Raw genomic sequence first — 25,904 nt, 5'->3', positions numbered from 1 at the left:
ACACACACACACACACACACACACACACACACACACACACACACACACACACACACACACACACACACACACACACACACTCAGACAGGTCCTCGGTACTGGAGTGACAGATATTAGGTCTTTGTAATTACTGTGGCTTTATATCCATCTATTTCATTTTTATGACATGAGCAGCAGAGCACCAGTGGCTGCTCTGATCCTCATGTAACCTTAATGCCACAGTCTGCTGTGGTCGGCAAGATTAAAGCAGACTCTATTTCAATCTAAGACTGAAAGGATAAAACTTCTATTACACTCTGAATCATTTATATAAGGGGTGGGGGGCACTGCTCACTCAGTGCACACATGTCGCGTGTGCACACACAGTTACAAGCTTTTGTAGCGGCAATGACTGCCCATTTTTACTTCAAAGTACTCTCCAAATCAAATGTTGCTGGCTCCACCTCCCATCCTATTCAGCCAGCCATCTCCCATCCTGAGCACATAATTGCTTTCAACAGTTTCAAAGGAGAAATTCTCAAGGTTTCAAATCACAAGAGCGATTCAGAAGAAGTGTACTGAAGGAGCCCACTTACTAATGATTTTCTGACAGGAGACTCGGTGTGGCTCTCAATGGTTTGATGAGACTTAACCCCGGAGTTTGAACACAGCCCAGCAGGGCTCCAAATGTCAGCTGTCTGATACAGTCAACGAGGTCCTGAAGGAGAGGTGGTGTGACATGCTTTTATCGCATTACGCTGCATAGATTTTAATGTCACTCAGCAACAATCCAGTGCTCCGTACTTCTTCTTCTATCAGTCAACCTTTTGGTTTTGAATCGGTGCTGCAGCACATCTGAACAGGTGCCCATAACATCTGCAGGAAGGCAGCTGATGTGAAGGGCCCACAAGAGCTGCGGTGTACTTTCAGAGCGCCGTGAATTACGGGGCCTCATGGAGTTACAAGTCATTGAAACTCTTAACGACCCTCTGGTTTCTCATTCCGGCTTGATGTGGTGACACAGAACTCGTTACCGTGGCAGCATGGAGGCTCTTGGCTCCTGACGTCAATGTGACACACATTAAAAGGCAAACTGGAAAACAAATGGTATTTGAACAAAATGCCAAGGCCGCTTCAGCCTTCTGACACACTGCAGAGAGCGAAGTCCTTCAGTATTTCACACTTAGTGTCAATGTAGGAATGTTGTCTTGTTTAGCACATATGTTTTTTCTATAAATATCCCCCTTCTTATTGCTGAGCATGTTGTGTATTATCAGAGAGCCTGGCCTGTGGCATAATGACATCCTCAGCTAACATAGTTATTCTCTTTTCACTGTTCCTCTGCACGCTCATGAACTATTTCAATAAGCGCTTGTCAATCATTTAATCATTTCCAGGGAGACTGGCCATGTAACAAGAGCTTTGAGCTAATGACACATTTACAATGTTAATAAATGTACGGTCAAGGTTAAAAAAAAAAGAAAAAAGAAACAATAAATAAATGAACAAAAAATGAATCCATGTCTTTAAAATGACTCTTTGCTTGTACTTCAGTATGAATTTCAAACAATACTTTTAAATCAAGATAAATGCTCATGGCCTGAATATCAAGTATACATCAATATTTGTAGTGCAGAACTTAGAATGAAGAAAGGGTGACTTTCTGGAGAACAACCTCTTCTTCTTCTGCTCTTAAATAAGCAGTTCAGTCTTCTCTTACTCTTTTTTATGCTTCTCTCATGCCTCTTTTCTCTCACTGCAACCCGACTCCTAAAAAGTTGGGACACCGTGTAAAACATAAATAAAAACAGAATGCAGTCATCTGCAAATAACAGTTTCACAAAGTGTTCCTGAGCCCATGTAGTAATATCCTCACTACACGACACGAGGAAGTCAAAATTCATAGCTCCCATCCGAAGGCCTCCATACCTCCTCCGCCTCCCTCTCCTCCTCTCCCACATTCACTCAGCAGACAGAAAAACAAGTGCTGCGGAAGACAGTCATCTACTTCCATTATCCTTCCACTTAGCAACAAATAGAGGTGATTCCAGATTGTGTTCGGGGCAGGCCGCCTCTGCAGACCTCATTTGTAAAGACTGACACCCTGATGATGACTTCGCTGGTGTAATTCAGCTGACAGGTTCCCGTCTTGAGCTGTAGAGCAGAGGAGCTCGGCTTGGACATTTGCTGCCCTGCTGACAACTCTAATAGCACATCAGCCGCTCCAGCACGGTTTATACTGAGGCCTTGGGAGCAAGTGTCACATTTGTCCTGATGCTGTGCACGTTAAATCTCTCACTGAGCTGCACTGGCTGCTAAAAGGACGCTGAACAAAACAGAAGAAGTTGGGAGAAAACTTTTTCTTTTAAAAATCAGACCTCGGCTTTGTCGTCTGAATATCTGATCAAAAGGAGATCGCTCTGCTGCAGCCACACAAGGTTAAGTTTGGTTGCATTCTGCAAATGACCAGACCTCGTTTCTGTGGAAACACAGGCTGCTCCTACAGATTAAATATAAAAAGGAAATGAAAAATTGACAGATGATAAGCACTAAATAATTACAGCTGGCTCTCTCGAGCTGCTTCTTTCCCCCACCTGCACCTTTGCTTATCTGGCTGTGTGTGCCTCCATCTCATTGTCTTTTTATAGTTCCACCTGAAATGGAATATCACTTGATTCACAATTAAATACAATATTCAATGGGGACATTTACTTGGATTAAAAGGTTGACTTCCTCCTGTGCTCCCAATGTAAAAACTGCTGAACATACAACACACAAAAGTCAATGTAAACATGCTGAAACGACTCATTGTGTTGTTCTTCTGTCACAGTCAGTCTGCCACTGATATTATTTTCACTGTTGCTGTCATTATTTTTCAGCTCAATGCAAAAACATATTGGCCTTGAAAAACAGCTGAATCAGTTCATGCTTGTATTTTTTTTCTTCCTCTTTTTTATTCATTGTATGAACTATTGTCCTTTTGAATGTGCATATTCTGAGGGCTTTGAAAAGTGCTGCACAAATGGAGTTATTGTCATAGTTATTAATCAGTTGAATCCTTATACACACGCTATCATGTTTTGGGGACAATGAATAACATCATGTTTGTTGTGCTAATGTTTGCCGTGCTGTGCAAGAATAAAGCAAACAGGAGTACAAACATCAGACCTGAGTTAGCTGCACAACAGGGCAAATCCAGACACAACACTGTTCTGACACAACGCACACGATAATGATTGCAGGGGGATTCTGTGATACTTGATATACAGCCAGACAACCATTCATTATGCAGCACAATACCTGCAGTTTTGCAGAATGAATGCATTGCAGAGTATGATGAAGTGCCTTTGAGTTTTCAGTCTGGTGTCAAAGGAAAGGTACAGGTCTGTCATGCTGTGCTCTCGTATTGACAATGCAATGCAGTATTTGGATTTTAACAGGGTTTTTGCAAACAAGACAAGATGTATTATATACTCAATGTAGGCCTTTGATGCTGCTACAGCTCCATTTTCCATATTACCTAATTCATTTTCTATGGAGGTGTACATCAGTGATGCGACAGATTGGTAGGCAGACAAACCTAATTTCATTCCTCTGTATACACAATATGTCTCTTCATGTAACGATGATGTAATCAGGATGTGAAAAATACAGACTGGATGGAAAATTGGTTTAATCAAACTCAAATGCTGCCAAAAAAGGAGACTGGCCTCGGGTTTTCTCGTCCTGAAGAAAAGCCACAGTCACTCACTGGTTTAGAAACAATACTGTCGATGCTCCTTTTAAAACTTGAAGAGAAAAGATCTAAAACCTCGTACTAAAAATGGAACCCAGACAAAGAGGCAATTAAAAAGGTGCTTCACTTCTGTCTCACTGTGGTGGTCCCTTGATAGAAAACCTGCTGCTACCCAGTGTTTTCTGCCCGCTTATCTGAGCGTCGTGAAATTGAAGGAGCTTCAAGCAACTCAAATGAGTCCTTAAAGCTCTAATTAGGCAGCAGCATCTCGCTTCCATTTTATTGCTTTCTTTGTTCAAAACTGTTCCCCCGAACAGAACGGTGCCTCAGGACACTTTTCATCTTCCCAACTCCTTCTCTCTCAACAGTTTGACAGTTTTGCTGCTGAGTTTGCTTCCATCTTCTCAGTTCATTACGACGTACAAACCATTTCTATTTAACTGATTTTAACATTACATAATTTTAAATATTTCATACAGCTTGGTTTTCCCTAAAAACGCACCAGTGATTCAACCTACACCCGGAGCATACAAGCTTTTACACCCCATCATTGCTGCTAAAAACACCTCATAATTCTACGTCATAACGTGACAAATGATGCAGCTTTGTCTTCATTTTTAGACTTTAGAATAAGAGCAGGCAGAGAGGATCTGCTATCACTGGAGAGTGCTCTGTAAAACAACTACAGCAGAGAGCACTTGGCACTACATATGGAGACAAAATGAGAGCATTTAAAAAAAACTGGAAGACAAGGTTGTTTTAGTGATACCATTTCCCTTTGAAAGGCGCCTGAAAAACAGTGAGTCTGCCACTGGTAGTGTAAGGGGATTAGGACTGTTGGTTGCGTGTTGTGACTCCACAGGGTTGATTGCTGAGGATGTACTCTTCACACAGGATTACCATCATCGCGTTCCCAGCCCACGCCAGGTCCCTTTGATGTGTGTTTGAAAGCCCTCCAACACTGGTTTGCCTCTGTTTTTATCTCATTTATGAAGGAACAAACTGAAGAGGAAGAAATGATCATTTTGCTGGTGCAATGGAACAGGAGCCATTAGAAATGCTCTTCTGCTTGTCATGTGCTTAAGATGGCGAGAGAGTGTTTGATGAGGCGAGAGATGACCAGGAAGGTCCAAGCAACGACAGAGGAAGCGATAATCTAAGTGGACTTACCACCACGTGGTCGTGTGCCTCTGCCTATCAGTCAACTTATATTTACATCAACGTGTGTCCAGACTCATAATACATGTAGTGAGAATGTATGATTTTAATGACTGACTTCCAGCACAGTTTGAAGGACATCCAAGATTAGTGACCAATTCTGTACCAGACCAAATGTGAGATAAGGGTACAATCTCACCTTCTGTTCCTGAGTTACAGTGCTGAATGATGGCCAGAAAAGAGTTTCTGCACAACATTATGACATCACAGTGAAGCTGACCTTTGACCTTTTGCATGTAAAATGTCATCACTTCTTCATTTATCCTGTGAGACATTTGTGGGAAATTTTGTCATAATCAGCGTAGGAATTCTTGAATAATGGCCAAAAATGTGCAGTCACAGTGACCTCTGACCACCAAAATCGAGTCAGTTCATCACTGAGTCCAAGAGGACTTTTGAGTCTGAGTCTAATTAAATTCTCTCCAGGTGTTCTTGAGATTTGCAACCACAGGAATGGGACATACGTGCATGTGTGGGCACAGGAGGAAGGACGGTCATAAAAACAGACTGAGAAAAAAAAGAAGGATGTGTTTGAGGAAAGAAAGAAGGGAAAGGAAAAATTAATCAAAACTGAAAAAGAAAGAGGCAGGGAAGGTGTAGGTGGCAGGAGAAAAATAACTGAAAGGAGGATGAAAATAAAATATGAGGAGGTGAAATAAGAAGCATTGCATAAACAGAAGTAGGAGAAAGAAGTAAGGAATGACAGGGAGGAAATGGAGTGAGGAAGGACTGAAGGAGAGATCAGTAACTGAGCTGGGAAGACAAAGACACAGAGAGGTCAAATTTCATTAAGCAGTGGCAGAGCAGCATCTGCAGAGCAAGCTCCATCTTGACACAGACTGTGGAAGCCCCTCACTCCCCTCACTGCATTAAACATCTCCACTCCCACTCATCCCTGAGTGAGCTCTGATTAGTGTTGGCCAGCTCGCTAATTTGCCTCCATTTACAGCGACCTCTGCTCAGGCTCTGCGGCGGAGGTCACCATCAGCGAGATTCCCCAGATGCCGGGCTGGGCCACTGGCAGTGTACGGGGCAATAGTGAAAATGATCTCTAGTTCATTAAGATTTTTCTTCCATAGTAAGCTGCGATGCCAAAAAAGATGCCATACATGACTGAGATGCAGCTGCTGAGATCTGCAAAGCACAGACTGATGATAAATTAAAGGAAAACAGGGCTTCAGCTAGCTATTATGAACATTATCGAATGATCTGCTGATTTTGGTCAGGACTAATCTATTATTTTTCTTTGTTCACAAAACACCATCGAACAGAGAAAAATGGCAATCACAACTTCTCAGATCCAAAAGTTTTGCTTGTGTTACACGAGTAACAGTCAAAACAACCAAAGATATAGAATTTGCGCCTATATAAAACAGAGAAAAGCTACATGTTCTCGCACTGGGAAAGCTGGAACTAATGAATGTTTCTCAGTGCTGCTTGAAAAATGAAAAATGATCAATTTTCCAAATAGTTGCAGATTTACTGTCAATCAAATGTTTGATTAATCAAATAAATCTTAACATCTCAATCTCATGCAATATCCAGTGCGATATTCCATTTTTTCTTCAATAATACATTCCTATCTCCTGCATCAAGTCTAAACATGTATACATACTGCTACATGTTTTCTAACCCATGTGCAATAGTGAAAAACACTTGAACCATGAGCAAGTCTAAACCCATGTGCAATTCTCCATTCCCTGTACAATTTTTTCCATATCCAGTATTTTAAATACTGTGACATACATGTGCAATACTAAAAAACACTGTATTCCTGTACTTTTCTTTTTTGTATTTTATTCCTTTCTTTGTCTTTTTATACTTTTTCATACTACTGCTGCTGCCTGTAACACTCCAATTTCCATGACTTCTTAAAGTGAAAGACAGTTAAAGCTTCTAATGCCTCCCTGTCGTCACTGGGAAGCACACTGTACTGTATGTGTAGCACGCAAGAATTTGTGTTGGCCCATAAATCAAATGATGAAATCAAATCATAAACACAGTTTGATTTCATGGAAATCTTATTGTAGCATTGAGTCAAGACAGCTCAATATTTCTGGCTTTGAGCTAAAATACATATATCCCATAAAGAAAATCTGTTTTTCCTGGCCGCACGTCTTTGTTTATTGCCATTGTGCAGCAGCATTATGAGTATGGCAGAGCTGTGCTCAAGCCTGACAACTCTGTTCAATCAGTGCGGGCCTGCTGGGTGAGGCAATCAAATCATAAACAGGAGAAATGTCTGCCTTAAACTTAACTCTGTGATCCTGTGAAATGTTTTCACTTGAAAGGCCAGAAAAGTGAAAACAGAACAATTATTTTCTGGTGTGAAACGGAGGCAAAGCCACCAGGGAAAGACTTGTTGTTCTGAGCGAGAAGCAAAGTTTGGAATTCAAACACGCACAAATGAAGATGTACATGCACACACACATTTTGTCAGCCATGTAATCCCTTTTCTCCTCCATGTCTTCACCCACAATGTGCACTATCTGGGTGGAACTTAACAGCCTGTTCCTTTCTACTGTTTGACCTTCAGTAGTGGAGTAAGCTCTCCTCCCTCATTACAGCTGTTTAGAAGTAGCCTCAGGCAAGTTTAGCCTTGTGTGAGAAGCTGAGGGAGAAAGAGAAACTCAGATATGTGTTATGTGCACAGAAAGCCAGAAACAGCTTTCTTCTCCCTAACACTTACACTGCATGTCTGGGTGTCTGAGTGCAGATGTGTATTACTCACATTGTGGGGACATAAATCTGTTCACACAGTCAAAACATGGGGACAAAATGCAAACCCCAATAATGTAAGGCATTAAAGTCTAGGGTGAAGACTTGGGTTTGGGTTACGGTTAGGGAAGTGCTGCTTAGTGTCCAAGAAGTGAATGTAAGTCTATGTAATGTCCTCTGAAGTGATGGAAACACAAGTGTGTGTGTGTGTGTGTATGTCTGTGCGCACACACACATGTAAGAAATGTCCTGAAAATTTAATGAGGCTGGAAGTTCATGTATGCTTGGATGTTCAGCAGTGTGTGCAGCCTACACAGTGAAAAAAGGGTCTCGGCCCAAACCGCAGCTGCTGTCAACTGCATTCATTAAATAAATTGGCTTTAATTAATTCTACGTAATTAATTCAAATCCAACTTCATTTGAGAACTGTAAGAAAAGGAATTAAGTATTAAACATCAGAGTGCACCAGATGAAGAGTTCCGTCGAAATACTTTGCACAGGGCAGCAAATTATTTTGATGAGTCCGTTCGTTTTGTTTTGATTAATGGATTAATCGTTTAGTCTAAACAGACATGTTTGACTTTAACTTTAATGACTGTTCGAATCCCAAAGAGGTAGACTATGCAGCATTTCAAATGAATCTATCGTTCTTCTTTCTTTGCTCGCATTATTTATCGTGCGACCTTTCCAACGACGGCAACATCAACACACAGAGTTCGAGTCGCTCGACAAATAAGTCTCAAGAGCAACAAACTGAAGAGTCATTGGAAACTAATTTAGATGCTGTGCGGAGACCAACTGTTACTACAGCTCAGGCATGTCCGGACCACCAGGGAAACCTCGCTAAATGGCGAAAAGAGCCAAGGTCAGGCAGAACCACCCCAGCGTAGCACATGCTGGACTCACCACATCTTGCATATTCGCTAAAATACTTCCTTCATGCGCCAAAGGGGTTTCAAAATCTACACCCACCTCCCCGCCAGCGGGATGTGACCTCTGGCTTCATCAAGGTATAATTAATGGCCTTTATGTCAGGCCACGCTCAATCTGAAAGTGCGAGCTGTCAGTCGGAGCAGCCGTCTCTGGAACGTTGCTCGGGTCAAGACGAAGGAACGGCTAAGTTCAGCGTGCCCGGGCGGTTTCATCAGGACCCTGTATTCATCTCTGGAAGCCGTGAGACTTCAGAATCTAACTGTCTGGGGTGTTTCTGGGTCAGGGGTGTGTGTGAGCATGCGCCAGAAAGATTTTGCAAGCAGGTCGACAAACTGCACGCTCGTGTGTATGTGTGTGTTCGTGCAGCTCGTGAGCCTGAAGCCACTGCTGTCACTCGGCGCTTTTCCCACCGCAGCCGCTCAAGCTGGGTGATTGATGTCTGATGCTGGGTGCACTCGGTATTAACCGTTTTTTCAAATCCAGATTGGATTGCAGGCGGGAGCTGATCTCTACTCTGTCAATCGTCCTTGAGTGTTTGGTATTGATCACACGTTCCTTCTCCCAGGCGCTGTGGTCAGCCATGGCTAAGTTTCTTATTTAACAGAGAAGAATTTGGAGAATTTTTCACTGGAGAGGCCTTCAGCCGCCTGCGACCATGTAGCATGAATAAGTGGGTATAGATCAAAGATAACCTGTAAACTGGCAGTACATTTTCTGACGTAGGTTTGGGGAATTAGACTGCTGATGGATTTGGGTTTATCAAGTGTCTCGACACCTTGCAAATGCCAGTGTGTGTCCACAATTTATTGGCCCGTACTAACTAAAGGCTTTTTATTCCTAACCCTCCACTTAAGCGCATGGATTTGGATTTTGTATGCTCATGGATGAGGGCATATCTTTTCTCCTTTGAAATCAAAATGAATTCTCGTTCGCCTACCACACAAAAACTCCACTCTCAAATCTCACACTTTAAAGGTTCTTGGCTTACGTGCCAATGCAGACTCACTGAAGAACACTGAAAATGATCCAGCGCAGTGCTCACACCGAATAAAACACTGTCATCATACTTGGTTTTGTTTGAGCTATGATGATTCCCAAGTTTCTCAGCTTTTTGCCTTTTCATTCACTTTAAAATTGCCTCCAGATGTCACCATGATGAACTTGAGGTAGCAAAGAAACAGACCATGAATGAATGATTCAGAGATGCTTCTGTCATTGTTCTAGTGACTTCAGATTAAAGTGTGTGATTGCAGAGAAGAAAAACAGCCGGTGCAAAAGTTCCCTCGGCAATATAAACTCAAGCTCTAAGCACTCGTCATTATGGTAATGGCCAACACAATGTGCGCAGGTATTAGATGAATCTGAATCGTAATCTCATAGAAAACAAGGAATAGGCTGAGTATGAAATGCATTTTCGCATCGTCATGCACTCAAATTTGCAGCTGCTGTGTAGTGTGGTTACTTCATTCAACATACAACCGTTTTAATGGCAATAAAGGGTGTGTGAGATTCACCTGTGCCACAGCCACTTGTGTCTGCTGCTGTTGCTGCTGGAGCTGCTGCTGGAGCAGCTGGATCTGGTGGTGGACAGACAGGGGGGCGCCTGGTGGCAGCGTGCCTGATGCAGGGAGCAGCATCCTGGGGCTGGACATCAGCAGAGAGGCCTCCTCTGACACCTGACAGCAGAGAGAGGACGGAATGAGAGATGAGGTCAACACTTAGTGACCTGGAGCAGCTAAAACATTGAACAAGAAGCAAGAAAAAAGTTGGCACTTTTGACATAAACTTAGGGATTTTAGGTAAGTTCAGTCAAAGCACAAAAAACACTCAAAAGTTTACAAGGCTGAGGGTGGAAACACACAGAAAGAAATGACTAATGAATAAATAAGCAGAATCAGGGCTAGCAACAGCATCAATAATATGCCTTAGAGAACAAGCCATCATCAAAACAAGGATCTGAATCTGAAATGTAGAATTGCTGATTAGTTGCACCAAAATGGAAAAAGCAGGGCTGAGAATGCAGATCAGCAGCACTGAAATGCTTCACTCCAACAATAATGAGCTTTGGGACTCAGTTCTGCTTCATCTAACGCTATCAAGCATTCTAATTGTTTCAAGGCTCTGGTAACCAGTCACACATCGTACCCTCTCCATCACTCAACCTGTCAGACGTATTTGTTGTTATGCACATATGCTGCCTTAATCACACTATGGTTAAAATAAAGCATCGGCCTCGTTTGGCATTTGAGGATATTTATGAAATCAAAGCAAGCAGCATCTGAATGTGAGCTGGAACACCTCCTTCCACATTGGTCACTGGTCATCAACACATGTTTGCCAGTTTGTTGTGTGTATCAGAAACTGAATGTGCAAGGAATCAATGAAATGTAATGCTTTTTAGCCATGTGCTGGGAATATCAAGTGGCTTTTCTTCTTAATGTTTTGTTTGTGTCACATGAAACAGAGTCGGCCTTGTGATGCCAGACAACTCTTAAAGAAGTCTGACTATTCAGTCACACTCAGTCCTCATCCAACGGCACCAAAAGAGCTGATGCAACAAGAATCGAGACGAGACAAAGTGCTTATAAATGTAGATCATACTTTATTCTATTTAACTTAGCACAAATGCTTTTTAATACTGAAGCTCTAATAGTTTTGAAGCATAAAGAAGTGTGCACTGCTTTCTTCATGCATGGCTGACCTCTTCATCACTTTATGCTGGTGTCACCTCTGCTTTCTTGTTTCCTCAAGCATGCATAAGTCAGATCCACAACATCTGGTTGCCGGATATTAAGCATTTCTGAAAACAGTTTCACGGCTGCTAGGTCTGAACAATTCCTTTGCTGACTGAATCCAAACTAACCAAACTGTCACATCGTTAAATGGAGAAACAAGGTGTTTCAACGTGACTGGAGACGCGACGTCGGATGGGGTCGGCGAACAAGCCGACACCGGATTAAATTGAGCCTGAACCCACCTTAAGGAATCTATGCCAAAACACTTCACCATCTGTCTCTCCTTAAGCACCTTCTGGTGACACACAGACAATGGCACGCACACACACACAGTCCTTGAGAGGGATGTGTGACTGATGGCCTGTCTGAACAGGATCTTTAGGTTAATGAGAGGAAATTATCTGAGTTGTCAAGTTGTTTGGTGCCATCACATAATGAATAGCAAGGCAGAAGTCTCCAGTAGCTCTGTGTGTGTGTGTGTGTGTGCGCGCGCGTGCGTGCGTGCGTGCATGCATCATTGTCAGTGTGTCATCTGAGGGTTCCAGTGTGTGTGTTACAGAAAAGAGGTAGAGAGAAACTGTGGAAGACTCCTCAGGAACATGTAAGAACACACAAAACAAGCTCGCTTTCTCTTGAAGCGCGTCAGTAAGAGACACACATCATTCATCTGTTTTCACACGCACTACTGCAGACACCTGAAACGACACAGCCTGTGAAGGATGCCAACAGGATTGCTGCTTTAGCGTTGAAACAGCGAGTCTTGTCAGGTTATCAGGGGATGTTCGGTAACTGGAAGAGATGGTTCAGCAGGCAACTAACGGAGAGGAGTGATCACAGCAAACACTGTGGACACAGGAGCTATTCTCAATTATAGAGAAAGTTAAAGGAAGACAGACATAAACAGACTGTCAGCAGCAGCTGAGCAAGACACAACACAGGTGGAGAAGACATCCCATCCTGAAATAAAAAGCTGAAAAATATAAAACACACTTTTTTTTTTTATGATCTCCTCCCTCCAATTCTTATAACCGTGGTAGCTTAACCAAAATCCACCTACTTCCACAGTATGAGGTTGATCACGTTCTGGGTGGTGTGATAAGTATTTAGCACCAAATGTTGAGAGGAAGGAAGAAAAGCTAATTTTCTGCTTCCAATGTGAAAATGCCACAAAGAGTCTGGTTATATCAGAGGTGGTTTGTACAACATGTTGTGCGATCGTGTCGGAAATTCAAGCTCTGAAGCTATTTGACTGTCAGCATATCAGCGCTGAATGCACTGAGAATGAACAGCCGACTTAACAGTTAGCTGCCAAACATGACCACAGAGACATGTGACCCAAAGCCGGCTGATGACCTGTGACCCCTGCCTGTATGCCTGTCTGGCCTGGCAGGTAAAGCCTGACTCAAAGGAGACTGAAAACTGGGCCAAACAGAATTTTTGACTGAAATGTGTCACCTTGTTTTGACCTGCAATTACAGCATCCCCTTGAGCCAATCACTGTAATTTCCAAAATGCCCAAACAGCACTGAAGAGTGGACGGCACATTATTGTCGAGGGGTGCATGACGCCTGGAGGTCCTCCTCAAAAACGGATTACCGAGGTAGAAAGGTCTTACCGTTTGAGGCTTCAGTGGATGAAGATGACTGTGTATGGGTATGTGGAAATAAACCAATGCCTCAGCAGTGATGACAGCCATCATATTCTCACACTTGGTTAACTTTGAGATTTCATGCAGGGCAGGCGACTGACTAAATCAACTCAGATGATGGATGGAGGAACGGAAATGATCCGCAATGATCAATTTTCATTGTTAGACAAAGAGCGAAGACAAGCAGTGAATCCAATAAGACACACACATGCCCACACACTCTCTCACACACACATTTTCCAACACACAGTAAGCAGCTGAGTGAAGACTTGCATATTCAAACACTGTTTAGCCTCTCCGCACTGTGTTTACTGTACAGAATGAGAGACAATCCATCCCTGTACACTGAATCCTCGAAGTGTTTACCACAGTGAAAGCCAATTACAGAAGACAGCGGAGCAGGATATTCAGACCGAGCAGGGGACTTTAAGAGGATGGAGGAAAACGGCCTAGCACTGAAATTCCTCATGATAACTGCTTAAGTCTGGCGTGCCAGAGGGAAGTTCCACCATTTCCATCTAATTCCCACACATACACATGCTAATACAGGTTCTTAGCAGGCAGCTGGAGTCTTCTTTACCTTCCTGCCTTTGGTTATACTCACTGAAGGATAGAGAGAGGTGAGGAAGAAGAAAGGAAACTTAAGATAGATGGCTTGGGATAAAGTCTTTATTTCTCTTCCTACAGCTGTGATTACACAAGCCGCTCTCTGCCTGTCAAACACACTGTCCCCACACACACACACACACATACACACACACACACACACAGAGAAGCAATAAAACACCAAGAGGTTAGACAGGGTCTGGCTTCCTTCGCTGCTGACAGGCTTAGCTTCACGTTTACAGCTTTATCAAGGACTCTTGGGAAAAGCCTGGGAGATCACTCAGCCGCCTATGATATCAGATCATACCATCGACTGTAACAGTCATTATGCAGCAGCAAGAGTAGTAGAGAGGGTCTTGTCAGGGTGAATATGCTTTGACACCGTTGGGTTAAGTTGTGCTGCATCTATGGAATCAGTAAAACGGGGATGGAGACCAAACCCAGAGGTAAAAAGAGAGTGAATGTTGGACTTTTACTCATCAGACAGGCAGAAGCACAGCTGCAAATGAATGCTAATGTTGCTCTGTATCTGCTGGATGTGTACAGCTCAACGGGCACTATTAGCGGTAATCTTGTGATCAGGTTAAGCATTTTCAGAAATTTCTCAATATGATTTGTGATCTTTATCCAGTTATTTGTGGGAATAGTGAAAGGAGCAATATAATATAAACAGGACATATGTATCACCAGCATTTGACCAGGTTGGACGGTGGAATGTCACCACAAAATATGTTTTTCTTAACGTTGTGGGGAAGAGTTTTACATAATTCAAACAATATATTTGCTTAGGGCAAATTGTTTGGTCTTCTAAGGTCTTACAGACAATAAAAAGATATTTATAGAACAGCGAAGCATCCCTTTGGCTTTGGACTTGCAGTGTGAATGGGCTGGCTGCTCAAACACAGCAGGCCGCAGTCACTGACAATCTGCTGCTGACCAAAGACATCACATGGCCCAGTCGTGTGGGTACCATTCAGATAAGGCTTTCCAGCTAGACTCACAGAGCTTGTTACAGAATATCTGCACTTATGCGACAAATTTGAGGAATTCTGTGCCCTTAGATCTAAGATCGAAGCTGCCTTTGCTGCTCCTTCCCCACAACTGTTGTTGCTGTCCAAGTCATTCTAAATGCTACTCCCTAGCTAATGGTTACCTTGTTAATTTTTAATGATAACATACGGTCACACCGTGGCTGGCATTACTTTGCATGTCCTTGTAATTAAAGCTGTGGTTCTCTGTGCTGTCCTCAGCACTCAGGTCCATACTTGTTTTGTTTCTAGGTGTCTAATCAGCATCTGTTTTAGCCCAGGAATGCCAAAATAGCTAACACAGAAAAAGAGCAGGGCTCCAGGCTGTGGATCAAGACTGGTCCTATGCTGTTCAATAATGTCGGGGGAACTGAGTAATTGGAGGTTCAATCAGCACTGCCAGAGCCATTTACTACATATCACTGTCCAGCATGGATACCTTCCAGAACTTGGACATTTCAGTCACAGATCTGCTAATAAAAATCATTATGTGAAGAACTTCTACATATGATATCTTCTTAGTGGAGCAACTTATAAACTAGGGGACAAAACAACACCAGGAGGCCGTAAAGTAACAAAAAGCATTATTTATACTTTCCTTTAAGGTCAATACAAACCATGTATGCCATGAATGCTGTCAAGGCTGTCATTGGTGGCTGGGAAATACATTTTATATTGGAATAATGAAGTTTTTATTACTTCACAGCCTCCCGGTGCCATTTTTCATTTCTGTCCTGTGAGTTTGTATTTCCAGCAATTCTTCACTGAACAAACATGTGCATGTAAGTGGATCTGTGATTGAACAGTTCAGCAATGAACAATCCACAACTGTTTTAATTGAGCCATAGTTGAAGGATGAGTAACCATGTCATAAGTTCCCCCGATCCCTCCCACTGTCACAGCAGCTGTGCACGTGTTTGTGTGTGTGTGTGTGTGTGTGTGTGTGTGTGTGTGTGTGTGTGTGTGTGTGTGTGTGTGTATGTGTGTGCATGTACTCTGGTATTAACAATTGAGAATTAGCTGGAGACCAAAAATCAAACTGTTTCAATTATGCTTGTTTAATCTGGCTTTTTGCTTTAATGTGTCATTATGGAGTAAATGTTGATTGCATAATGTAATGACTACAGAATAATGACACCATCTACATTAAGATCAATTCCCCATAAGCCTCGTTTTTGCAGTTTTGTCAGCCATTGGGTACAATCTCCCAGGAAAATGAGACTGACTGGAGATCCAGTGCCACTGCCAACATTTACTGACTCACGTTTTTTCTCCTAATGATTTCTTCTACTCCCTCCCTCCATCCCGAGGCCAACCCCTGCTAAGGTTACCTGTTCACCTCACCTCTTCAGTAAACATGCTTCTTTCTCTCTTATTTGTAAAGCTGTGTTGATCATTTCTTCATGGAAATTTGGAGGCAAATGTAGCGTATCCTGTGTTATTGGTAGCTGCTGGATCTGAGGGGAATGAAAGCGATCCGCTTGTGCTTACGACAGCGGAGCCAACAAGACCAGTTAGAGACGCTAGAGGGGGTTGAAAAGTTGTCTGTTTCCACTTTAAATGTGAGTTTAAGACCAAGGGAAATGTCAGTTTGCATAAGGTGTCTTTCAAAAGTGAAACCAAAATTTTGAACTCAATTAGTTACATTTGATTAGCATTCCTCCTGCGTGTCACTCCCTGCTTTCAAAGGTGTCGATGTGATACCTTTAAAGGCTGCTGTCCATCCCAGAGTTTAACAGATGAACAGATTTGGTCAAACCGTTAAAGATGTTCATAGCTCTGGATTTCTGGAGAAATAGTGTGGCACATGATTGCCCAGACCTCTGCACTGAAAATTCAAACGTTGCTGGCGCGAAGTTTGGGAAATGAAGCTGAACATCAGCACGAAATGAGGGTCAATGGAGTGGAAAGTCGAGTGATAGAGGTAGAGAGAGAGGAGGAGCGAGGGGAGAAACAAAGCAAAAAGCAAAGCTAAAGTGTGTGTGTGTGTGTGTGTGTGTGTGTGTGTGTGTTATCCATTGGCTCAAATCAGTGGGTGACTTAAGAAAAGGTGACCACTCAAGCAGTCCCACAAAATACTTGGATTGACTTTCATGAAGCCAAGGTTAGGCTGATTCAAACCTGCAGATATCCTGATCAATCCTGGACGGACTCAGCTCTGCCGCGGGTCAAAAAGTCAATGTTTTATGCTCCTCATGGGGTAACACTCTTCGTTATCAGCTGACAACTTGGAGGAGAACATTGCCATGTGCAAGGCTCAGAGTCAACTACCTCCTACATGGGATGAAACCAGGTCAACATACTGTGACACTATCGGACGTGCATGTGTGAAAGCAGGTGGACAGAAGAGCCACAGGGCAAGAACGAGGAACGCTGAAATGTCTGGACTACGGCAGGATTTTGGCTGCTGGTCCCTGTGACTCCGTGCTGTTTGGCAAGTTGTATCACAACTTTACTCCAAACCCATAAACACAAGCATCCCCAGCGAGGGAAAACGTGGACCTGAGTATTGAAAAGATACGTCTCTGTCCTATAGAGGCTGCACTGGAGAAAACCAGGGAAAAAGGCCAAATGTGAGTGTGTGTGTGTTTTTGTTTGTGCGTGTCCCTGAGGCAAAGCAGTTCAAGAGTTTAGAATGAGGAGAAATGGATGGTGTTAGCTGGCTGGGGATAAAAGGATGGAGATTGGAGGGAGACTGTCGACCAGACTGAGTTTACTTTAAAAGACCCTCTCCAGACTGTTTTCAAACCCTAAAAATACTCTGCTTTGAATAACATCCTCTGCCTGACATGGGTTTTCCACCTTAAGCAAAATGTGGCTTTGCATTTTCATTATGCTTCAGAAGATAATAGCCAATATTTTGGCAGTAAGACTTGAAAACACACTGCCTACTCTCGTCTCCCATCGCTACAGCTAGAACTAACAACCAGTAATTAGACACTTTCTGTCATGTTTTCAGCTGCTGTTATCTGCCCTGTTTGCTCCTGCACTCGAGCCTCTTGCTTTCACTATGAGGTCTAACCCACACCCTAAAGAGCTACAACATGTAATGTGTCATTATATTCAGATGATGTTGCAGTGAGCATTCAACTCATTTCAGAGACATTTATTGTTTTGGGGCATTTCTGCAATCTGACATTTGATGATTTTTAAAAAAGATGTCTTCATTTCATCTGACTGGTGAGCAGAGCCGATACTAGAAGTGTCTCTGCTGTATGATTTCTCTATATTTGCGGCAAAAGCTCCCGATTGGTCTCCACATATCTTTCTGCATATATTTATGATCATGTTTGTTTTGAATATCTACTACATTCTTCCTCTGCATACACTTGGTGTAATCCTGACATGTGCTTTGAGGCATCCTTGTGCCTTTTTAGGCATTCTTTCTTCAATTCATAGTCACATTCAGCTTCTGTTTCATTCAGCTTCAAACTGCAAAAACATATTGATTGCATTGAAGGATGGTGTCCCATGCCTAACCTCTTGTTAATCTTCTAGCACTGCGCCGTCTGTTTTCAGACTGGTGGCTGTGTGATGTGCATTAACACATCCAGTTCCAAGTCGCACACATAGGAAACTGTGATTTCTACCAGCTCATGTTTAACTCAACCTCCTGCACACTCCTCCAAACCCCCTACACGTCATCATCACACACTTGTCCTGAGGCCAGGTGAGTAATCATACGTGTGAAAGCTGCATTCAGGATGTTGACAGCCTCAGTGGATAAAAGCAATGGATACCTAAGCCTGAACAGTGACATTCATACTCCGTAATGCACTATGCTCACGCTTGGAGGGTGATTTATAGTGACGCAGTGCATCCCTTGAATTTTAATGTCAGTTTTCTCTTTGCATAGCAATTACTCAAATACAAATTATATTAATCTAATTAAACAATATTCTCTGTAGAGGTACTACAAGTGTGAACTTTGTACTGGATCAGACTCGATGATTAGTACAGAGCCCCTAAAGTGCCACGAAGAAAAAAAAAAACTTTATTGTGCGCACAGGATACTAAATCGAGAGCACGAGATACTAAAACGTGCGCTCGATTTTATTAACTCGTTCATTTATACAGACAGGCGGCAACACATCCCATGTCTCAGGGCAAGAGCAACAAGAATGTCATTATATGACAGTCCGAGGTGAAAATAAAAGTTGATTAGCTGAGTTCTTCTTTCAATGTATCGCGTGTGTGACTGTGAACATCTGAAGTGATCGCTACGGAGCCGTATGCACGGACAAGTCAAAGCGTGGGAAATAACTGTATCTTGAGCGCACGTTTTAGTATCTTGTGCGCTCGATTTAGTATTCCGTGCGAACGATATAGTTTATTTTTTTCTTCGTGGCACTTTAGGGGCTCCGTAGATGAGTGACTGTTTGGACAGGTGCACTAAAATGTTCAGGTGCTGGTTCAAAAACTGCATCTGAACTTCAGGATTTATGAGAAGAGGCTGACCTGAGAGAGCTTCCTCCCACAGCACAGCCACAGCGACTCTCCTCTGCACAGATACGCTGAATACTACAGCAAAACACACAGAATATCGCAGGGGAAACATCAAAGATGTACGGGTCAGCTTGCTTAAAGCAGAGACGTTCTGCTGTTCTGATTTAAATAGCTTTATTCATTTTACACTGTAGTCTCACTATGCTGTGCAGCTGTAATAAACAAGGACAAATAAACAAAAACAAGGCAACATGCTGTACTTTTAGAAGAATGAAGACACATTTCCCAGTTTTGTATGTTCAGCTGACCTGCTGTTAACTGACTAAATCACTCTCTGGGTTACAACAGAACACAATTTTAATGAATACACTGGAAAGTGAACACAGTCTGTAGTTTCCCTAAACATAATAGCAGATTAAAATGTCCAAATATTAGACTGATTATTTAGCACTCAGCCCTTCAGATCAGAACATCCTAACTTTTTGCTGAACTCTGAGACTTTCCGACACAAAATGTTAACAATCACTTCAGAGAATTAAGCCCAGGGGGCCCCTGAACCCTTGAGCCCCATGGCCTGTGCCTGGCAGGCCTGTTCAGTAGCCCGTCCATGCTAGGTCACGCCAAAAAGTTTCAGTCTAAAACAACTGGGGCACACTAATGATGAGGATGAGAGAAAAAAAAAGAACAAGTGCTGTCACTGGAGTGCTGCCTGTAGGGCTACACTCATGGATCAGAGTGTTTACACCTGCCTGGCAGCATCTGAAAGTGGGCCAGAGGCAAAACCTCTATCAAAGTATTTGTTGTACAGCCTCACTTTAAAGCACACGCGCACACAGGAACAGTCGCGCACATCCCCCTGCTCTCCCTGTCTGATTGACACACAAAGGAAACAACAGCTTTACTGAACATTCTGCATTGATCCATATCTGAACGAGAGCTTATAAACATAAGATTGATGTAAGAGAGGGAGTCTGTGCGGCGGCTTTGAAATCATCTTGACATTTTGTTTCAAGCACAGCCTGATCTTTTGTTTCTCCCCTTTGTTCTGCACAGCGCTCGCTTTTTATTGAAACCATCAATGAGCATCTGTCTGCCAAAAACATAAGTGCAGCCTCTTGAAATGTATAAAATGCAGTTAGCTCTAAACTGTGACTTTTGTCTGTCCAATTCATCTTGTAGTAATGCTGCATCAGAGGCAAGCCTTTTAAAGTAAACGTCCTGACTCAACCTCATGGACACAAAGCCCAAGGTAGGATTGATGTGTGCTCTCCGAGTCCTCGGGGATCGTTTGAACGCAGCGCGCTGAGGGATTTGTCAGTCTAACGGGAGCTGACAGGAAGAGAATGAACTTTAACACTCACAGGCTGCTTTCCCTTTCATGAGCTTCCAGAGAAACCCTGTAGTGAATCAAATCCCTCCGCTCGGGAAAATACACGCACGGTTGTGTAATAAAAAAGCATCCACATGGGCGCTGATGTCAAGGCACACAGAGGCGCACGCTTCTTATTCAATGTTACCTTCCCCCACTTGTTCGCGCACATTCCCATTTAATCTGTCATGCTGTTAAGAGTGACAAATGTGTTTTGGAAAAAAAAAAAAAAACTGAAAAGCATACAGTCCGTACATGGACATGCAGACGCAGCTACACAAACCGTAAAACACATTTCCTCCATTGACCTGAGAATAGAGGTCGTCGCTGAGAGCTGGTTGTTTCAGTGATTTCACGCTGTGTTGCTTTCAATCAGGACGCGTAATGAAAGGTCTCATAACTCCAACGTTAATGGGACCCAAGGACTGTTAAACAGATGAATGACTTGGTTTTCTAACTCTGAGCTAGGACATAAAATGGGTCTGGAAGTCTTGCTCCGGTGAGTCTCCATGTGGTGAGCTAACAGGTATGTTGGAGCCTCAGGCGACATACGGTCCATTTGGGTCCTCATGAAAAGTTTCATAAACTCTGGCCTGGAGTGTTGCCTCACAGCTTGTCTGTTTAATTATTTACCATTAATGGAGACTGCCCAAGGAAACACCTTATTACCCCCTCAGTTAACTACAGACTGGAGCTTTTCCTGCAAGTGGGGATTTTTGACACTTTTCATGGCAAGGTGAAACAGAACATGAATAATGCTTGGTTGCTTGTGCTGGTAGATACACCCCCTGGGATAATTGCTTGGCTAAAACGAGTTTGGTTAATGCTGCACCTTTGTGCAACTTTTGGCAGATATTCAGGTCACAGCTTCTCTTTTTCCCTGTGATGAATGTTGGAGAATCATTTTCAGTCAGTCATGGCTGGTTTGTTAACAGAGAAACCAAGAGTTGTTTGCCAACTGCCAATAAACCTCAAAGAAGACAAAACAAAACCAGCTGCCTTCTACAGGAGAAGAAAGGAGAGTTGTTTTTTTTTTTTTGTGGAAACAGCTGATCAGTCATGTGAGATAAATATTGGCTAATTCAGAACTTATTCAGAAAAGGTGTTCCCATCTTCCATTATACACATAAACCTGTACCTGTAAATGTATTTTTTTTTTTTACAAAACTTTTTGCAAAATTGAGGATGTTTTTGGAGTTTTGCTGTCTCCATCAACCTTTTCTAATGCGGTACTTCAAAATGTACGTTAAATACCTTGATGGAAACAAGGTTTTCGTGGAAGAAACACGACTGCTAAGACTCCATCATTAAACGTGCTGTCCCAGCTTTTCCAAATGCATCTATGACACCTGTTCACTAACACTGAATCCCTGATATCTCCCCCAGAATTCTATGTCTTTGTGGTTTCGACACAATAAATCAAACAGACAGCGCGGGGAAAAAAGAGAGCTTAAGAGAGACTCAACGCCTGCTGACATCTTTCACCTCTGCACGGCCGGCCAATGGCTGTGCAAAGCCCGCCCTTGGACAGGAGGTTTCCATTGCTGTTAAACAATCCAAATAGCACTTTATCTGAAGCATATAGAGACTATTAGGCTGCTAAAACACTGTGGATGAGCTCTCTTCATACAAAAATGTGAACCATACCTTTGCTGCCAGCAGTGGACATTGGAGGGAAACAAGTGACATGCATTAACAGTGAATATTTTGCAGCTACGTTCAGCATAAGCATCTTGCATTGACAATGAACAGTTCATATACATTCAATCACGTTTCAGACATCTAGGAGACACGGTTGTATCCTGAAACTACTAGAAGCAATAACCTCTCCAAATGGATTGGAAATTGAAGGAAATGTTTAAAAAAAAATGTTGCACAACAACACGTGGAGCCAGTCCAGGCCCTCCCTCGTGTTCACTACCGGCCTCCCTCACTCAGGGAGGCCAGGTGGTGGGAAGTAATAACAAATAAAAACAGGATAAAATGATTACGATCCACCATTGTTGCCAACTTGGTGCAGAGCCAAAAGGTCTCAAGGCAAAGAGTAGTGTTACAAACATCACCCTGCACCCCCTCTCTGCCCTCATCATATAGCGCTGTCCTCCCACTGCCGCCTCCATCAAAAACACAATTACACCCCTGCATACTACTGTAAATCCCAGTAAACTACAGCGCTGCTGAACCGAGCTCGCACACCTTCAGAGAGGCCACAGAGCATTTCTCTGGCTATACACGGACAGCTGGTGGTGGGTTTTCACAGGCCAGAGAGCAGACAGTCTGACTGGGCTGTATCGAATTGCTAACACTATGAGGCTGCATGAAAACAAACACATAAACTGCACAGCTAGCCTCGAGTCCTGGAGCTCAGCTGCCAACATACTGATGACAGCTTCTGAGCAGAGGAAGACGTGGTGTTAACTCGATCTTACTGGTGGTTTATTCAGGCACGGATACTTATGAAAAAGATTTTCTTTTCAAGCCTCAAGGAATGTAAATACTGTAGGAGAGGCCCAAAGACATGAAACTAGAAAATCTGAAGACTTGTGCAAACTTTGGATATCAGCCGTTAATCATGAGTCAGCCTAACCTGGAGTGACTGAGCAGATATTTGATTTCCTGCCAGGAGTCCAAGCCTCAACCTGAACTGACTCCACATTTTGATGCACAGATATGTTGTTAAGAGTTGTTCTAGTGCTGATCTTTCCGTCATTTCAGAAAGTCAGCCTCAAAATATTAACATAACACTTTACTGCCCTTTGGACTTTAACGAGCTGACAGCCAGTCAAACTAACGTACTGTACACAGATACAAACAGTACTAAGCATGTTGGGAAGATGCAACATGCTTGGTATTATTAAAGCCATGTGTTCAAAGCTAACATTACATGTCAAAAAACGTGAGATCGTGATCAATTAAAAACTTTGTATTAACATAAAGCTATTTTTTTTTTTGATCTGAGGAACTTCCATCAGCTACTAAAAGCAAGGCCTTCTTAAAGGTACAGTAACCGCAAGGTCCAAACCAAACTGGTGGTAAGGATTGTGATGGAGGAACTAGGAAAGCTGTGACAAAACTCAACCAAATAAGATTTACTGTCGTTCTTGATGTATGCAATTTAGCAGAATTACACATTAAAGCTACTGTGACAGTTTGCTATTTCAATATTTCAGACAAAAATGTGTCACATTGAATCAAAGCTTTGTAGTTTGACTGATCATTGCACTTTATATTGGAGCAATTGATAATATTATCCCATTAAAATCCAATCAGTGCAGGGCAAATAATATCAAAACATGCTACAAGAAGCTAAACTTGAGGTTATTGCCCAACCTCTGATATCTCATCCACTGCACTGCCACACATGGAGAAAGGTCACTTTGAGATTTGACATGAGGAGGTATAAACACACACACACACACACACACACACACACACACACACACACACACACACACACACACACACACACACACACACACACACACACACACACACACACACACACATACACACACACACACACACACACACACACACACTGTATGCAAGCGTGGCTGATCTACTGTACCTTGCCCTCTGACTGGTGGTTCAGGTCAGGTGTCTTGGCTGTGGCGTCCAGGTCGGTCACTCCTCTGTTGAGGTTTGACTCCTCCGCTGCCGGCACCTGGACCACCTCCTCCGCGTCGATGTCCGTCTCCTCGGTGACGGACGCCGTCTTCTCCGCGCCTGTTAGCTCCCGAGCTGAGCCGAGGAAAGTACACACACACACAGGTGGATAAGCACGCACACCTGCATACACACATGTGGGCATGAGCATGTACACAGGCACACATGGGTGGACACACATAAATGCACTCGAGTGAGAAACATTATTCAGAGAACCACAGCATCCTGCATGTATGATTATATGTGCAAGAGTGGAGACTAAATCTATGCTGAAGCTGCTCAGCTAGCAAAAAAACTGTGCACTTATACATTTAATGCAACGCTGCCAGCGCTGTCTTGATTAATGGCAGTTTCCAATGTGCGTTTTGAGCATTCACATTACTGTTAATACAATTTTAATGGGGACAAATTGGACCAAGCTGGATACAGACTGTTTTTGTTGAGGCAGATATCATTAACAATCAACAATATTGCTCGTGTATGAGGCAAAATCGATGCAGACTGCAACAAAACAGTTTATGAGGAGCACTCTTTCTCTACTTCTGCCTTTCTCACTTGTGTAATCAAATTGTGAACCATCCAGTTCAGTTCAGTAAAACACAGTCAAAAGCGGCTACAATCTGCACCGGAGCGATGGTACAAACATCGAAACACACACATTTAATCAACAAATTGTGAGCCGACATTTTGAAATATTCAACACAAAAAAGTCTTGCTTCTGGCAAAAGGTCGATTTAAATAAATGGGAGTTGAAAACCTCGGAGTTATAAGATTATCTTTGCTTCGTCTGTGTGAATTTTGCTGAAAAGTTTACTGTTTCAAGTGTATTTGATCTACCTCAACAGGGAATTTACCAGAACACGACTGGAACACTGTTTGTCACAGCTGTGGGAGCGTTTCTTCCCCCGACGACAATACCTGAAGCCAGCTGTGGATCATAACCTCACCCAAATCAAAACTGTATAACAGGAAGTGTAGGTGTCAGTGTTCTCCTTAATATTTTACTTGCTTGTGATTTGTTGTTCAAGCATAGTTTCTGACAACTGCCCAGTGGAAAGAATTGCATTAGCTTCCAGGCAACGTGACTGTACTATAAATACAGAGGGTTGCACTTGGAGTTACTGGGACCGTCCTCACTTACATGACAAGCTATTTCTACCCAGAATAGAAGGCAGTTACTCATATTTACTCAAGGCTGCCTCTCAAACAGCCTTGTACAGCAAGTTTAATGAAAAAAGAATCATTTCAAAAACAAGAAAACTACTCTGATTAAGAAAGGACCTTAGTGAGTGTCTTTGTTCACTTCATTTGATAACTGGGACGCACTGACTGTGAAACAGCAAAGTCATAAAACACTGAGCAGTTAACAACAGGTAAGCAGAGGTGAGAGTTAGACACACATGTACAATTCAGAGGCAAGTCTCGGGTCTTGACTTTCAAGTGTCAAGTTTCTGTGGTGACCTCGCCACACTGAACTCTGACACTATGAGAGAGAGACTTTGAAATTAAATGCACGCAGTTACAGTATCATACGACAGTGACTGTGATGCAGTGTAAGCAGAAGAGGAGGAATCCAAATGCTTTAATTAGTCATGTGTCCTCACCTCTGCAGGTAAGACTTCTCACGTAAGGCTTGGCCACAAACTCTCTGTATTCTTATGGAATTTCTCAGGTGAAAACATTACAGCACATATGTCAAACTCAAGGGCTGCAGGCCAAAACTGGCCCGCATGATAATATGTAATTATTATTAGAGCTGGCCTGCAGGTATATTGCATGCACCACTAGTACTACAAGTCCCACAATAAACTGCCAGTGCGTT

General features: G+C 42.8%; 1 protein-coding gene across 2 annotated transcripts in view; it reads right to left on the bottom strand.

Annotated features, from left to right (window-relative positions):
• The window catches only part of nos1apa (nitric oxide synthase 1 (neuronal) adaptor protein a), a 149,228-nt gene that overhangs the window by 8,563 nt on the left and 114,761 nt on the right, over positions 1-25,904 (bottom strand). Inside the window, exons 7-8 of one of the 2 annotated variants that reach the window (XM_070961514.1) lie at positions 23,985-24,205; positions 10,099-10,260 (exon numbers count right to left, since the gene is read on the bottom strand). In XM_070961514.1, the coding sequence (XP_070817615.1) occupies positions 10,099-10,260; positions 23,985-24,205 (383 nt within the window). The remainder of the gene's footprint in view (positions 1-10,098; positions 10,261-23,984; positions 24,206-25,904) is intronic. The other variant, XM_070961515.1, reaches the window with a different exon arrangement.

This window comes from Chaetodon trifascialis, chromosome 4, assembly GCF_039877785.1.
Source record: "Chaetodon trifascialis isolate fChaTrf1 chromosome 4, fChaTrf1.hap1, whole genome shotgun sequence".
NCBI lineage: Eukaryota > Metazoa > Chordata > Actinopteri > Chaetodontiformes > Chaetodontidae > Chaetodon > Chaetodon trifascialis.
This window is presented reverse-complemented; position numbering and strand designations above follow the sequence as displayed.